The sequence below is a fragment of the Trichosurus vulpecula genome, chromosome 5 (genome assembly GCF_011100635.1).
Source record: "Trichosurus vulpecula isolate mTriVul1 chromosome 5, mTriVul1.pri, whole genome shotgun sequence".
In the NCBI taxonomy this organism is placed as follows: domain Eukaryota; kingdom Metazoa; phylum Chordata; class Mammalia; order Diprotodontia; family Phalangeridae; genus Trichosurus; species Trichosurus vulpecula.
This window is the reverse complement of record NC_050577.1, coordinates 278,452,664-278,469,754: the sequence shown is the minus strand read 5'-3', so window position 1 is coordinate 278,469,754 and position 17,091 is coordinate 278,452,664. Positions and strand designations below refer to the sequence as shown.

The window sequence follows — 17,091 nt, the reverse complement described above, 5'->3', positions numbered from 1 at the left end:
CATGATACTCAGTTTTGCTGGGTAGGTGATTCTTGGTTTTAATCCTAGTTCCATTGACCTCTGGAATATTGTATCCCGATCCCTTCAATCCTCTTGTGTTATTCTGATTGTGTTTCCACAATACTCAAACTGTTTCTTTGTCGCTGCTTGCAGTATTTTCTCCTTGATCTGGGAGCTCTGGAATCTGGCCACAATATTCCTTGGACTTTTCTTTTGGGGATCTTTTTGAGGAGGCGATCTATGGATTCTTTCAATTTCTATTTTACATGAGGGCAGTTTTCCTTGATAATTTCTTAAAAGATGATAGCTAGGCTCTTTATTTGTTCATGGCTTTCAGGTAGTCCAATAATTTTTAAATTATCGCTCTGTACTCGATAGACCTCACCCAGCGACCATCCAGGCTGTCCTCGGCTGCAGCCCTGCTTCCCTCTGCTATTTTGTGGGTTCTGCAGTTCTAGAATTTGCTCAGAGACATTTTTTATAGGTTTTTGGAGGGACTTGGCAGGGAGCTCATGCAAGACCCTGCTTACCAGATGCCATCTTGGCTCTGTTCCCCAACCCCCCATATAGAAGGGTCTTAATAAATGGACTGTCTGTCTCCCAGGAGAGTAGGCATTCTTTACCCATCTGGTTTTTCCTGTGATTATTAGGTTGTGTTCTTCTGAGTGATTGTGGATTAAAAGAAAAGAGGCCCTGAAGCATTCTGGCTTTAATACAAGGAGCTCTATGCCATTCTCAAAGGAATATTTAGAAGATCCCACTATCTATATGGAATCTCTCTCTTTCATCTGTACTCTGTGGCAAACAACCTCCATAAAAGTGGTTAAAAATTTTGAGAGGTAGGTAAGTTCAAACAAAGCATTCCTCTTGTACTCAGTGTATTCTCAAATGAAAGCTGAATATTTCTTACCATCTTCCTTTCATGAATAGTTCAGACTACACCATACTTTGAATGATTAAATATTTCAAATCCCCCTTTGCTATAATTAGAGGAGTAGTCAAAACATTGTTTCCAAATGAGCTTGCTTTAACTGATAAAAAACAAACAACAAACTTGACCCTCAGTGGACCAAGTTATATAGTCTGGCTTTTGAGATAGGCCAAGGTGATAAGTTAATACATAAAATTATAGTAAAAACCAGACAAGCCCAAGAAAGCTAGACTCTTGCTTTCATTTTCCTGGGATTCCTCACTTTTAAAAGGCATCAAATTCTACTGGGCATTTCCTGACTGCCTACTTTGTGGTCTAAATGTACCGAGTCAGTTAATCCACAGAATTTCAAGTTGGGAGGGATCTCAGTCACTTTTTAGTTCAATGTAAACCTGAAAAAGAATTCTCTCAATTACACACATACATACACACACACACACACACACACACACACACACATGCACGTACGTGCATGTGTGTGTGTGTGTGTGTGTGTGTGTGGGTGTATTTATGGAGAGACAACAAGAGCGAGGACACTGTATCATTGATACATGCGACTAAAAATGCATTTCCCACCTTTCCTTGAAGATATAAGAAGGCTGTGGGAAAAAAAAGAATGTTATTTTTACTGTCAGATCAGGTTGCTAGATTAGTTGGTTTTTTGCTTAACTGTTTTTCTTTAATACAAGATGAGAAGTTTCAAAAGGTTTGGAGAGAAGAGAGGAAGATATATCCAGACAACTATAATATTTAAAAGGCATCAACAAAATGTTTCTTTTACTTTTTTTAAAGAATGACATTCCAGATAAGAAATTTAATAGTAACCTACAGCAAGCAACAAGAATGTTATTTAATCTAAAGAAAACATATTAAGTTCAGTCTTTCTAGGATACCACAGATTATTTCCACTCTATCAGTGGCTACTAACTATACTTACCAATATGCCTCTTTAAATATGTCTATAATGTAGACATACAAAAGAATACCAGGAAGATGGTGGGGTAAAAGGTAGCTCTTCTCTGACCAAATAAAATAATACAAAATAAAATGCTTCTAAATTCAGAAAACTCAGCAACCCAGCAAGAAAATCAATGAAAAAGCATGCCATAATATAATTATTACATTACCATGTGCAAAGCACTTAACAATCTTATCAATTTCTGATGTTGAACTACTTGACAGTAACAAAGACTTTGGTGACAAGAACTTTCTTTTCTGGGTCTTTAACTCATGTGGCTTTAGCACCTTCAGAAGCAGGTGCCAGACTGCACCTCTACACAAGTTGCTTAGCACTTAGCACAGTACCCAGCACATAGTAAACACCTAATAAATACTTGTTGAATTGGGATGGCTGTCTCCTCTACCAAAGCCTCTCCAAATGATGATTGGTTTGGAAGTGAGACCAATGTGGGAGAGAGGAAGGGCTGCCACTTCCCCTGGCTCCTATGCTTGTCTGTCAGTTGGCAACAGTTGGTCAACAGTTGTTGGAGAATTAACAAAGATAAATTAAAAAAATTAAAAAGGGAACCCAAAATAAGCACCTTGAACATTTATGGCCCCCATAACACAAAGATTGTAAAAGATGAAATCGATTCTAATGTTAATTATATGAAATTGAAAAGCTTCTGCTTGCAAAAATTCCAACACTACTTAGGTAAGAATGGAAGTTGTTGATCGGGAAAACAATCTTTGCTGTTTGATACAGCTCTGATAAAAGTTTGTCCAATAAGCATCTGATATCCAAACTATATAATTAACACAAATACCTCAGATTAAGAGCCACTCACTACTTTCCAATGAATAAGTGGTCAAAGGATATGAACAAACATTTCTCAAAAGACTTGCAAACTATTAACAATCATATGAAAGACTACTCCAAATCACTAATCACGAGAGAAATGAAATACAAAACAACCCTGACCTGGAGCAAATTGGCAAAAATGACAGAATATGGGAATAGTCAATGTTGGAGAAGTTTAATGTCTGTTGATAAAGCGGTGAATTGGTCTAATAATTATGGAAAGATACTTGGAATTGTAAGAAAGTGTAGACTAAAATGTCCACACTCAAAGACCCTGAGATTCTTATTAGAGACCACCCCCCCACTACTTTGATCCCTAGGTGTCAAATGCAGAAAGAACAATCCACATACCATACATGGAAATATCAATAGCGGCACTTTTTATGGTAGCAAAAAACTGGAAATTAAGTAGATGTTCATCTAAATAAACTATAGTATATAACAATGTATTACTGTACCAAAATAGTATCAAAAATTCAGAGAAGCTTGGAAAAACATAAACTGATAAAGAATAAAGTAAAACTATGCATAATGGTACTACAATTTGTAAAAACTTCAAAAGTTAATAATTAATATTACAAAAGTGTCCCTGGTCTCCTTTGATACACTGACAACATTAGAATTTGGAAGTATCCTTAATTTTTGGAGAAGTTAGAATCTCCAGATTTTCTAAGGGGATACCCAATACCCAAAACTGCAACTGAAACCTTTTGACTTTTTCATTACTGGTGAATTTCTCCATATTTGGCTCCCAGATTAAAATAAAATTTAAATTGGAAATTGCTTGAGTCAGCAGCACCTGTTCTCTAACAAAGTCAACTACTGACCAGCATCTTTCTCCAAAGAAATTTTTTGTAAAATAATACATCTGAAGTATTAGCTAAAATCCAGAGTGAAGCCCGTTTTTTCAACAAATTTAAATGGGAAGAACCATGACAATTTAAAAAACAACAAAGGAAATGAAACTTGACAGTTGGCTCTGAAGAAAACTTGAAGTCATACATTTCCCTCCATTTTTCACCAAGTTGAGGGAGTTTGGGTATAGAATAGGGCATATACTTTCAGAGTCACTGATATGTTGCTTAGTTTTGCTAAATTGCATTTTTTTAAGTTCTTGACAAAATTTTAAAATCAATCTATAACTTCATCTATAGATTTAATGAAGTGAAACCATTAGCTCCCTAGAGGTTAAATTTTCATAGTTTTGATTAGCTCTTGGGCACCGTAAAAAGTGAGAACTCCTATTTATTTGCCTTCCTCTCCCCTCCCCAAAATGATGATTAAAATTAGTCAAATGTGCTACTGTGCCTAGATGGGGGTGTGTCAATGTACTCCATTCACCATTCCAGTTAACTTTCAGAACCTTAAAGGCTTTCAACTCTCCTATGTGAATTGTCTCCCTATGTAGAATACATAGCTCCTTGAGAGGTAAGCATAAACTATTTTTGCTTTTTTATTTGTAGCCACAACATCATGCACAAAATTAAATGCTTTAATGTTCTTCCATTCATTCATTCATTTACTCATTCATTCAAGCTAGATCCAGAGAGGGCTGAAGCGGGAGACTATCAAGTACAGAACATTAAATATAATGTCAAACTGCATTAATGCAGTAGTTTTATAGAAGGGTTCCCCTCCCCGCCCCCCTGCCACCTTTTCTTTGCCCCAGCCTTTACTGTAGGAGAAGAATACAAGAGATAAATTAGAAAAAGGAGACGACATAAATTCAAGAGTAATAATTTTTTTAAATGATTATGAAATTCATCAGATCTTTATTCTAGCTTTTATCAAGGTTTATTTAGAAAATACATAGCCTGGGGATTTTTCATAACATTGCTATCCATTCAATGGCACAAGGAGAAGTATACACATCTATACTTTCCCATCCATTCAGAAAAACCTAGGACAGTTTTTCAGTTTTCTCTGATTAAACTCAACTAATTATTGCTAATGTTCCCTTTGTACCAACCGCCTCTCAATGAAATGACAAATGGGAAACTTTACTTCAAGCCCCAGCACCATCACTTAAAAGCTTTATGACCCTGGATAAATGTCAACCTATATGGCTCAGTTTCCTCATCAGTAAAACATGGAAATTTGTATCTTACTGCATCATTACGATTAGGATTTTAAACATCATAAAAACAAACAATTTTAGAGCCACAGAAGACCTTAGAGATAACTAGTATGCCTTTGCCCTTTCTTACCCCCATTACCTGAGGTCAAAATGTTACTCAGGCATGGGGATCTCCCATTGTCAGTCTAAAGCTCTCCTCAAAGAACTTACTCTAAGCTGGATGCTTAAGACTTCTGGCTCCTCTTGCCTCATCTATTTGTTGCCCACGGTTCTACATTTCATACCCCGTCATGGGATCCCACCCATGGCTGGTACTGATTTTTGTGATCAAATCCTCAGTGAGACTGCTACATCTTTGAGTGTAACTCCAGAACTCGGTGCTTCTTTTTCACTGAATTCTTCCTGGCAGTCTCTATTCAAATTTCCCAAGCATTTGGAATTTTATTCCTCCCCTTTCAAAATTCTACCTATCCTTTAAAACTCAGTTTAAATGCTACCTCCTTCATGATGCCGTCATTCCATCTTCCAGCTGAAATTAATCTCCTTTTTCTTTTTGTTTCTACCATACTGTAGCATTGCCTTACACTAATCATCACAGTGTACCACGTATTAAGAGTTACTGCTTAGCAGAACCCACAAAATAATAGAGGGAAGCAGGGATCCAGCCCAGAACAGCCTGGATGGTCGCTAGATGAGGTCTATCATGCATGGAGTAGAGGGGAGCAGAGCTCAGCGTGGGAGGCAGCAGGACCAACCAGACCAGGAGCCAGGCAGGACAGGCCCTAGCACCCTGAATCAGTGAGCTGTGGCAGTTACCAGACTTCTCAACCCACAAACACCAAAGACAACAGAGAAGGTTAGGGGGAAAAGCTGCAGGGGGACAGAGTTCGCGGTTCAGCCACACAGCGGGGGAGGTGCAGCTACAGAACTACAGCTGCAGTTACTTCCGGCCCCAGGCCCACGTGGTGGGAGGAATTAAGTGGCGGATCAGAGCAGGAGTGAAGAGCCCGCTGAAGATTTGCGTCAGGTCCGGGTTGGTGGTTCTTGAGGAAGGAGGAGTGCTGGGGTGGCAGAGCTGGCTATATAGAAATAGCTCTGAAATCAATGGCGCATCCCCTCAAGCTTGGAACAAAGTACTCTTTGCTCTACAAGCAGTCATACCCCGACGAAAAACTCAAGGGTCAAGTAAGTTGGCTGGGAACATGGCCAGGCTGCGAAAACACACCCAGATTCAGTCTCAGACTTTGGAAAACTTCTTTGGTGACAAAGAAGACCAAAAAATACGGCCTGAAGAAGTCAACAAAGTCCAAGAGCCTACACCAAAAGCCTCCAAGAAAAACATGAACTGGTCTCAGGCCATGAAAGAGCTCAAAAAGGAGTTGGAAAAGCAAGTTCGAGAAGTAGAGGAAAAACTGGGATGAGAAATGAGAATGATGCAAGAAAACCACGAAAAACAAGTCAATGACTTGCTAAAGGAGACCCAAAAAAATACTGAAAAAAATATTGAAGAAAACAACACTTTAAAAAATAGACTAACTCAAACGTTAAAAGAGCTCCAAAAAGCCAATGAGGAGAGTGCCTTGAAAGGCAGAATTAGCCAAATGGAAAAGGAGGTCCAAAAGACCACTGAAGAAAATACTACCTTAAAAATTAGACTGGAGCAAGTGGAAGCTAGTGACTTGATGAGAAATCAAGATATTATAAAACAGAACCAAAGGAATGAAAAAATGGAAGACAATGTCAAATATCTCACTGGAAAAACCACTGACCTGGAAAATAGATCCAGGAGAGATAATTCGAAAATTATTGGACTACCTGAAAGCCATGATCAAAAAAAAAAAAAGAGCCTAGATACCATCTTTCAAGGAATTATCAAGGAGAATTGCCCTGATATTCTAGAGCCAGAGGGTAAAACAGAAATTGAAAGAATCCACAGATCGCCTCCTCAAATAGATCCCAAAAAGAAAACTCCTAGGAACATGTCGCCAAATTCCAGAGCTCCCAGGTCAAGGAGAAAATACTGCAAGCAGCCAGAAAGAAACAATTTGAATATAGTGGAAAAACAATCAGGATAACACAGGATCTGGCAGCTTCTACATTAAGGGACCGAAGGGCTTGGAATATGATATTCTGGAGGTCAATGGAGCTAGGATTAAAACCAAGAATCACCTACCCAGCAAAACTGAGTATCATGCTCCATGGCAAAATAAGGACTTTCAATAAAATGGAGGACTTTCAAGCTCTCTCAGTGAAAAGACCAGAGCTGAATAGAAAATTTGACTTTCAAACACAAGAATCGAGAGAAGCATGAAAAGGTAAACAAGAAAGAGAAATCATAAGGGATTTACTAAAGTTGAACTGTTTTGTTTACATTCCTACATAGAAAGATGATGTGTATGATTCATGGGACCTCAATATCATAGTAGCTGAAAGGAATATGCATATATATATGTATATACATATATATACATATGTGTGTGTCTATGTCTGTATATATGTAGGTATATATATATATATGTATACACACACACACACACACACACAAAGGACACAGGGTGAGTTGAACATGAAGGGATGATATCTAAAAAAATAAAATCAATAAGAGAGGAATATATTGAGAGAGGGAGAAAGGGAGAGATAGAATGGGGTAAATTATCTCACATAAAAGTGGCAAGAAAAAGTGGTTCTGTAGGAAGGGAAGAGGGGGCAGGTGAGGGGGAATGAGTAAATCTTGCTCTCATCAGATCTGACTTAAGGAGGGAATACCATACACACACTCAATTGGGTATCTTACACCACAGGAAAGGAGGAGGAAGAAGATAAAAAAGGGGGGATGATAGAAGGCAGGGCAGACAGGGGGAGGAGGTAATAAAAAACAAACATTTTCGAAAAGGAACAGGGTCAAGGGAGAAAATTCAATAAAGGGGGATAGGTTAGGAAGGACCAAAACAGTTAATCTTTCACAACATGAGTAATGTGTAAGGGTTTTACATAATGATACGCGTGTGGCCTATGTTGAATTGCTTGCCTTCTTAGGGAGGGTGGGTGGGGAGGGAAGAGGGGAGAGAATTTGGAACTCAAAGTTTTAAAAACAGATGTTCAAAAACAACAACAAAAAAAAGTTTTTTCATGCAACTAGGAAATAAGATACACAGGCAATGGGGCATAGAAATTTATCTTGCCCTACAAGAGAAGAAGGGAAAGGGGGATGGGAGGGGAGTGGGGTGACACATGTGAGGGCTGACTGAGGAACAGGGCAATCGGAATATATGCCATCTTGGAGTGGGGAGAGGGTAGAAACGGGGAAAAAATTTGTAATTCAAACTTTTGTGAATATCAATGCTGAAAACTAAATATATTAAATAAATTAAAAATAAATTAAAAAAAAGTTACTGCTCTAATAAGTTTATAAATTTATTGAGGGCAGTGGGTATGCCTCATTTAACTTCCACACACAGGGCCAATGACAGCAACAATTTCATTGAAACACAATCTAGTACCCATGTTGGGGATAGAGTATGACAGCAGAGTGGAGGAATAGCAGCCACGGTGATATACAGAGAGAACTCTGAATGCCCCTAAATCACTACAGCAGTAGTAAAGGCCTGGTGGGAACCCTGGAACAGTGGGTAACTGGGCTCTGATTGGTGATACCAAAGATTAACTGCCAGCCAGCATAATGAAATGGATGGAAGTACATATGATTACAGGCTGGCACTACTCAAAACTCTTACTATGGATCAGCTTGATAGTGAGAACAAAAGTGGTGCTCTGGTGTAAGAAGGCAAGATACCTCAGAAGAAATCAGAAATATGAATGTTGGAAAGGCTTTAGTGCACTAAAGCAAACAAAACACAATTACACGTACTCTAAAAAAATGAAACTAAAAGTGAAACCTCCTCAGCATTCCCTCTCCGTGGCATTCCTCCCTCAGGCTGAAGAGGGTGGACAAAACTGTAAACAGATCTCACCAAGGGCTTAACACTACTTTTTGTCAACAATACCATTAGCTCCAAGTCAAACATTAATGTATCACTGTAGGGAAATAATAAAAAATAATTTTATCCTTAAACTTAAAATAAATGAACTAAGAGATGAAATTAATAAATTACTAAAATCTAAAAAAGGAAAAATTAAATATCCTAAGTTCACTATTTTTCATGGACCGATAGGCAACAAATCCCCACACTGTATGTATATAGGTACAGAGCTTAAAACTGGAACCAGACAGCAAATGTCTGACTATAACACTGACCCATAAAAACTTAAGAATCTGTTTTAATAGTTGTCACTATACCAAATACTTGTACTATCCAAGGTACGTGGAATAAAAAGGTTTCAAAGTACAGTGACCTCGTAAGGATCAAAGTCACATATGAACAGGATGGGGTGAGTATTATCTCCATTGTCCTGTCTGCTACTAAGAGTTATACCAAAGATACTTTCAGTGAGCCTACAAAGGATATATTTATATCCCAATACTTTTATTCAACTATAAAAAGCAGTTTTTTTGTCCATCTGTGCAATAGTCTGTAGAACATTGACTATGAAGAAATGACAGGTTAGTAATTTGTCTCAGGGTTGTTTTCTTTCTGAACTATGTTTAAAAAAAAAAGAGAAAAATGAGATAGTAATGTAAATAATAATATCAGAATAGTAACTTGTCCTAGGTCTGTTTCTATTTTAACTTCATCAATAATTTTAAGAGCAAGATTACTATTATTGTTATTATTAACAATTTAAGTGAGGGGAAATTCCCATACTGCAAATACAAACTTCAAAATATTCTTGGGAATTTAACAACTGGCCTAGTAATTACAGAAAATATTAAAAACAATATTTTCAATACATGTCACCATCTGAAAAGCTTTCAAATACTGAGATCTAGCAAAAGAAATAAAAATCGTGATGAAACAGGAAGAGGTAACATATATCATCCCCATTCTTCCTGCCAGTGGAGTTATCCCAAAAATGCTTGCAGTGAGTTTAAAGATGCACTTATATCCCAACAGTCTTACTCCATTACAAGAGGGACTCATCTTATCCAGCTGTTTAACAGTCTGTAGGACATTACTTTCCCTCCACATGTTTCTATCTAAACTTCATCAGAAAAGACAACAGTAACTGATGTTCATACTCTGTTAAGCTTTGCAAAGCACTTCACATACAGGCTTAATCCGCATAACTCCTTCAAACTAAATACTACAGGTATTAGCCACATTTTAACAGATGAAGAAACTGAAGCTTATACGTTAGGTGACTTGCCCCTAATCACAAGGCTAATAAATATTTAAGAGAAAGTGTTTCTCAGATAGTAAGCACTTAATATTTATTGAACAGAACTGAAAACCCTTTTCGTTCTGCTTTCAAATATTCACCAAGACAGCTCTACTTTCCAAGCAGATTTTCCTATTTGGAAAGGATACATTTACTGACCTATGTGAAAATTTAGCAGTTCTATTTCTCACTGTAAAATGATTTTCTTGAATAAATCAATCCCAGGAGTTTGAATGATGTGAGCCAGTTTTCCTAGGGCCTATCTGTCCCTGGATGAGTCCAGCATTAAGCTTCCAGATCCCTAAAGCTAATGAAGCTCAAGAACAAGTTAACAGAAGCCTCGAAGGTTTCTGTATCATCAACCTTTACCTAACATCTTGCCTATAGCTATTTTCAATACATAAACAGTTCACTCTTTAGTTAGATGGAAAATCTGGTTAACCAGAATATTTTATTTGTCAATTAGTAAGATTCTCAAATAGTTCAATAAAAGATAGCAATGGCATGGTAGCAAAGGCTCAATCCGAGCTTTGCCATTAACGAACAACTAAGTGCTTCTGTTTTTCTTCATCTCTAAGTTACGGTAGTCAGAAAAGATAATCTCAAAGATTTCTTTCAGTTCTTAAACATTCTGATTTTAGAAAACAGCACAAAAAAAGATGGTGACCTTTTCACCCTTTACCTCCTCCAGGAAGCCTACATGGATTCCCACAGTTGTAAGTACCCCCAACCCCACGGGAATTATTTTGCATGTATTTACTTACTGTGTACATGGTATTTATCTCAGCATAATTTAAGTTCCTCAAGGACAAGGACAATTTCATTTCTGTATTTGTATCTCCAGAGTCTAAATGCTGCCTATTATCACAGAAAGGACTTAATGAATGCTCACTGTATTGAATTAAATTCATTTATCTCCCAAAACATAGGCCTGGCTATAATAACTGTGGCACAATGGATAGGGAGGTGGCATAGGGGACAGGAAGACCTGGTTTCAAGACTTTTCCCTGACAAATACAAGCTATGCGACCGTAAGTCACAACCTTTCAGTAGCTCCAGGTAACCTTCTCAGACTCTAATTTACAAAGAGATATCAATCTATATCGATAAAGGGAGTAATGGTCTGAGGAGAAAACAACTTATTTTCAACCATAAATTCATACTTTCTTCTCCTGGCTCTAAGTATATCTTGACCAAACAGTAAAGAGTTATTAAGGAAAAAGTACTATCATAAGTACTGTATCTGAAAGCAGAACCTTTACAAGCAACAATTATAGCTCATATTTCTAATTTCTCAGAGTACTTTCCTCACAATGCTAGCCAAGAAGTTATTTTAATGTCATATTCTTCTTTTCCGAATAATTTGTCCGCATCTCTCTTTTATGTTATAGGTGAAATTTTGGAGCTCTATATATTAACATCATGGTTTTATATTTCACAGAGATAAAAGGAGAATCCACATATTTTTTAAACAGAAAACTGCAAATCAGTAGATTAGCACTAAGAAACCTAATCTGACATTGTAATAAGATCAAGGTGCTTTACAAATAGCAAATTCAATAGAATCGATTTATTCAAAGCCAAATTGGTTATTGGTGATCATTATAATAAAGGCAGGACTAAAGTTCCTATGCACTAACTGAAGACTAATACAAGATAGAGAAGATGAGAAAAACTTTGAGTAACATTTTATATAAATAATTTACATGAATTATATTTTTATAATCACTGATGGTCTCTAATCAATTGTTTAATCAATGAGCACTTATTAAGTGTCTGTTGTGTGCTAGACACTGGGGATACAAGAACAAAAATGAAAGTCTTTGCCCTCAAGGGGCTTTATTTAAGGAACACTTTGTTGATCCTAGTTGAACTACTCTATGTCCTTAAAACTTCATTTCTCCCCCTTCTATATTTTTTGGTCTAGTCTCAAACTGGCCTTCATCCTGTTCTTCACCTGGGATACTCCATCTCCCATCTCTGTCTTTGCATTGGTCATCCCATATGCCTGTAATGTACCCTCCTTCCCTATGTCCACGCCACAGAGTCCTTCTCTTCTTGGAGGATATCCTGTAGAAAGCCTTCACTGATCTCCCAGCTGCAAATGGCCTCCCTCTCAAACCAGGATTGTATTTTACTACTTTGTACATATTAGAATTTATTAACTTCAAACTTATGCTGCACATATATGTACTTTCTATAAGCTTCTTTGTAAGGAGGAATTGTTTCATTCTTTGTACCGAACACTGAGAACTTCATCATGGTTAAAAACAGTAAGCTATTCCGAGTGGCATTATGGTGTAGAGGAAAAAGCATCACACTTATACTAGGAAGACTTGGGTCCCCTTGACCTGATTTTTCACTAAATCTGTGACTTTTACCAAGTCAACTAATATTTCTTGACTTCTTCATTTTCAAAATAAGGTTTGTAGAGTGGTTAATTTTTAACATTCTCTCCAGTTCTAATTCCTATGATCCTACTAGAAAGCTATCTGAATAACCCTTTACTGCAAGGGCATTATTCTGTTCTTTCTTGCATTCCCCATAATGCCTTATACATAGAAGCCACTCACTTATCAATATCTACTGAATAAATAAATGAAGATAATGATGATAAGGGTTTTATTCCTGATCTGTGGAGAAGGCTATAGAGATTCTTGCTCCTATAACCTTAAGTCTCATCAGAATGACTAAATTCTAGTAAATACTATAAAAATCTTACCTTCTTTGGCTTCATTTAATTTTCCCAGAGCTGTTCTTGCAGTACCTCTTCTGGCAAAAGCCTTCAAATATGAACCATCTAACAGTATAGCTTGTGTACAGTCTTTTTCGGCCTCTTCATATCTAATAAACACAGTTTTACAATTCCCAAATTCAGCTTTTAAAAAAAATCTTAAAAGATTACATGAATAATGCAATTTAAAATGAAGTATCAATCAAGAGTATTTACACTTGTGAAGAAGAGCTACTTTTCATGTCCCTCAAAACTTTAAGGTCAGTGGGAGACATTAACAGTGAAGTTAGGAGAAGGGAGGAAGTAAGTAAAATTTCAAATGAAAATGAGAATGAAAGATGTTGCCTGTTGTATTCCCTCCTCCAGGCCTGGAAAAGACCTTAGAGATCATCCAGTACAGTCCCTTATTTTAGAAATGAGGAAGCTCCAGACAAAAAGGGGCTAAGTGACTTGTGCTAGTCCACCTAGTAAAAGCTACAGCTTAGGTCTTGTAACTCCTTTTCCTTAGCTCATCTCTAAGGTCCCTTTTTAAATGTGAGAAATCCTTCCACTGCATTAATGTAAGCTCTTTAGGGAAGGGACTGTTTCATTTTTACATCATATCCCAAGTACCTAACACAGTACTGGCATATGATGGTTGCTTAACAAATACCTAATGAAAACATGGTTATTCTATCAGAGCCTTTTTCAGGTTACCATCTCTCTTTCTTTATTTGACATTTTTTTCTACTCTTTGATTTTCTTTTTTCCTGAACTGATCACAACCTCTACTTCTCACAATGAGCAACAAACCCAGGCAACAGTTTCTTGCTCCCAGTCTCTCCTTACAAGGTCTGGTGGCTTCTCTTTTTCCCTTCTGTTAAATTTCCCTTATATAAACTCTCCTATCTTCTTTCTGCTGTTTGTATTCTAGCAGTACAAAGGAGCCCATTTTGCACAGGTAAAAGTCCATAACTTAAATTTGTAACAGAGAGGAACGATTTTAAAAATATATAAAACAGCATAGCACAGAAAAGGGAATAGCCATAGAAGCTCACCCTTGAGTTCCTCTAAGTCTGCGGGTGGGGGGATGGACTAGCATTAGCCATCTGATTACCATACTGTTTTCTGTTCAAACTGGCAACTAATTCCAAAAGTGCTCATGAGATTTGCACTACTATGTATGCCCCCAAACTTTGGAGCAGAAATCTCTTAAACCTTACTCAGTGATCTTTTGAGTTTAAAGTAATTATGAGCACTTTTTTCTCATTCATATCAATTTCTAATGTTATACATTTGGATGTTCTTTCCAAAAATGCAGATCAGACCCCATCCATATGTGCCCTTCTTGTCCCTCTTTTGTCCAGTTCCACTCAGAAACCACAGCTGGTCCACCCATCATTCTGAGGGACTTTCTCCAGACACTGGAAGGACAGCAACACTTAAGCTATCTATCATTAGTTGGTTATTTTTTGCCCTTATCACATGAACAGCCCAATTTTTTTTAGATCACACATTTCTCTAATGACACCCTTAACTTTTTTGGTAGTTCCTTATTTGCTATGTACCTCGACTTTGACTTCTGAGTGTAATCTTCAGCATCTAAAATGTTATACAACTCATAGCCATTTAATACAGGGCAAAAATCATTAAAAAGATGGACCTTTGTTTCAGGGATGTCTGGGATGATAAAAGGAGCTATGCAATTTCCTGATGTCAATACAGTTCATCCCCTTCTGATTTAATTCTAGGCCCAAACGTTTGTTGACAAACACTGCCTGTCTGTCATAATCTAGACAACAGACTCCAACCCCCCCCCCAACCTGCCCAAATTAACTACCTGTTACAATTCCAATACTGTGCTAGTTCTACCTATCAAAAACCTTGTATTAAAATCTGCAAGATCATACTAAATTAAAGGAAGGTTTTGTGTAAAGAGAACTAGCTTTCCAACAAGGAAAGGAAGGAAAAGCCATAGTGGGTACTATTCCCTTTCCCTACCACTGCTGTTCCTACCAGCCCAAACACTGGTTTTTGAGGCTTGGTCAACAATTGTGACAAAGTTCCCAGAGATTTACTTGAATCTGGACATTCTCCCAAAATGTGGATGAGTTTTGCTGCAATCCTTTGAAGTAACAACAACAATAGTGCAAAGTGTGCTGAACTTGAAGTCAGGAGAAACCTTGTTTCAAACTCCACCTCCAGAATTCTGTGGATGTGTGCCTGTGGGCAGGTTACAAACTTTCTCAGCCTCATTTTCCTCATTTGTAAAATAAGAACATCTCTTTTAACTATCTCACAGGTTTACTAAGAAGAACAAATGAGAAAAGTACACTATGAACTTAACATGCTAAATTACTGTCAGCTTACAATAACTAAAGCAAGAGTCTCTTCTTTATGTATTTGGTTGAAATCCAATTGCTTTTCCCCTCTTTATTCTCTTTACTGCCTTTTCTACCTTCCCTATAAGCACATCTGGTGATGGGATGTTAGAGAGTCCAAATACCTGGTGGTAAAGTTTACTATAAAATTTTTTATTGGTTATTTTTCATTTTTCTTCTGTTTAGTGTCCTTCAGTGGCCTTAGGATGGCTTTGCTAAGAAGCATTTATCAAACTTTCTTTGAACTGGATTCATCCCCCACTACTTCTCTGCTTCAGATAATGTTTATAGTCATCTATCATTATCCTAAGATTTTTAGAAGCAAATGTATATTCTGAACCAGTTTTGCCAGTTGCTAACACTCTTTTTGAGGCAAGTGTTTGACTAAAGTACTTTCTGAGCTCTTGTTGTGGAATTAATTTTTATCAGCTAAACATCTATATAAAATTATTAAAATATGTATTTATGTAATCTCTCTTGTCCATTACCTATTTTTCATCATTATTTTTTAAACGGTAAAGGCTGAGTGGTTTCAACTGTAGGCCCTATCTTTTTTCTCATTATTTATTATCTCTGACAAGTTAGTAGTCTGACTAAGCAGAGACAGCAGATTCAGGAATGACAGCTTTTTTCCTGTCTGTTAAAATACAATCAGTTTCATTTTTGGTGATGCTACTTGGTCTTTGCTATATCCAACATCTGTCTCAAATAAGGTGTTCAAGTAAAAAGACATGAGACTTCTGTGTGTTATACATCTCTGGCTACTCAGAACCCTTCTTTTCTGAGCCACGCTTTCTGATATATATCTCAACATTCTCACCTTTTGCCACTTTTGTATTCATGTTACTAAGTATCAAAGTGTATGATGATTTCATTTGGAGAGTCTTTGCTATGCTACTTAAGGCTTTTTGACTCAGCAGGTATCTGAAGGAAAAGATACCAAAGACATGGAAAAAATTCTTGGGCACTCATACAAAAAAGGGCCAAAAAACCCATCAAAAATTATCAAATTTATATCTACTTTCCCTTTATGAGACTCATCTCAGATCAATAAATCCTCACTGAGGATATTAGTAGGCAGGAAACAGAGCTTCCCAATCAATACTCTATACAGGACCACACCTTTACTATTTCTTGGACTAAAAGATGTAGAGAATACAAGATTTCACCATATTTATCATTTGATTTGGTAGAGCAAAATGATGCCTTATACTGTCTCTTCTAAGAAGAGATTCCTTGAAAGATATGATAACACAAATTGTTGTTCAATTACCTTCTGCTTATAAACAGAGGCAAAGCATAAAAGAGGGAGATATGTTTACCAAAGGTGTTCACCACTGATAACGGGAGGTCCGGTGCAGTGTTTGAGTTGAAGGTGGATTTCCTAAAGATGGTTAGGACTTCTAGGGGCTCCTGTTTGTATATGACACTGTGCTGGCAAAATAATATAGAACACATCTCCTGGAAGAGATCTGTAACCACTCAAAAGAGTTTGGCCCAGTTGTCTACATAGGAAAAAGCAAGTGAATTAAGAACATCTATTGCTTAGATTATGACATACATAGACATGGACAAATACACAGAGCATGTCCATTAGTATAATATGGCTGGGACTGAGAATAAATATAGATGGACAAGTTGGGCCCAGAGTTAAAGAAGAAAAGGAAAAGGGTCTGGATTGCCTTCAGGAAACTGCAAAGCTCCTTTAACGATCCCAAGCTTCTTCCAGAAACAAATGCCAATTTTTATAATATATCTACATTCTAGGGGTGTACTGCAGGGTGTTGAAACATGGAACACAAATCTCTGAAGAACCGAACATGAGAGTGTCATACAGAAGGCAATGGAGAGGCACACGGTAGATGTGAGAAGGCTCCAAAACAGAACCAATGAGGAACTTCAAAGAAGAGA

The 17,091-nt window shown here is 37.2% G+C and overlaps 1 protein-coding gene across 1 annotated transcript in view; it reads right to left on the bottom strand.

Annotated features, from left to right (window-relative positions):
* RPAP3 (RNA polymerase II associated protein 3) overlaps positions 1-17,091 on the bottom strand; it is a 60,452-nt gene that overhangs the window by 16,812 nt on the left and 26,549 nt on the right. Inside the window, exon 10 of the mRNA XM_036761024.1 lies at positions 12,809-12,930. Coding sequence (XP_036616919.1) covers positions 12,809-12,930 — 122 coding nt within the window. The remainder of the gene's footprint in view (positions 1-12,808; positions 12,931-17,091) is intronic.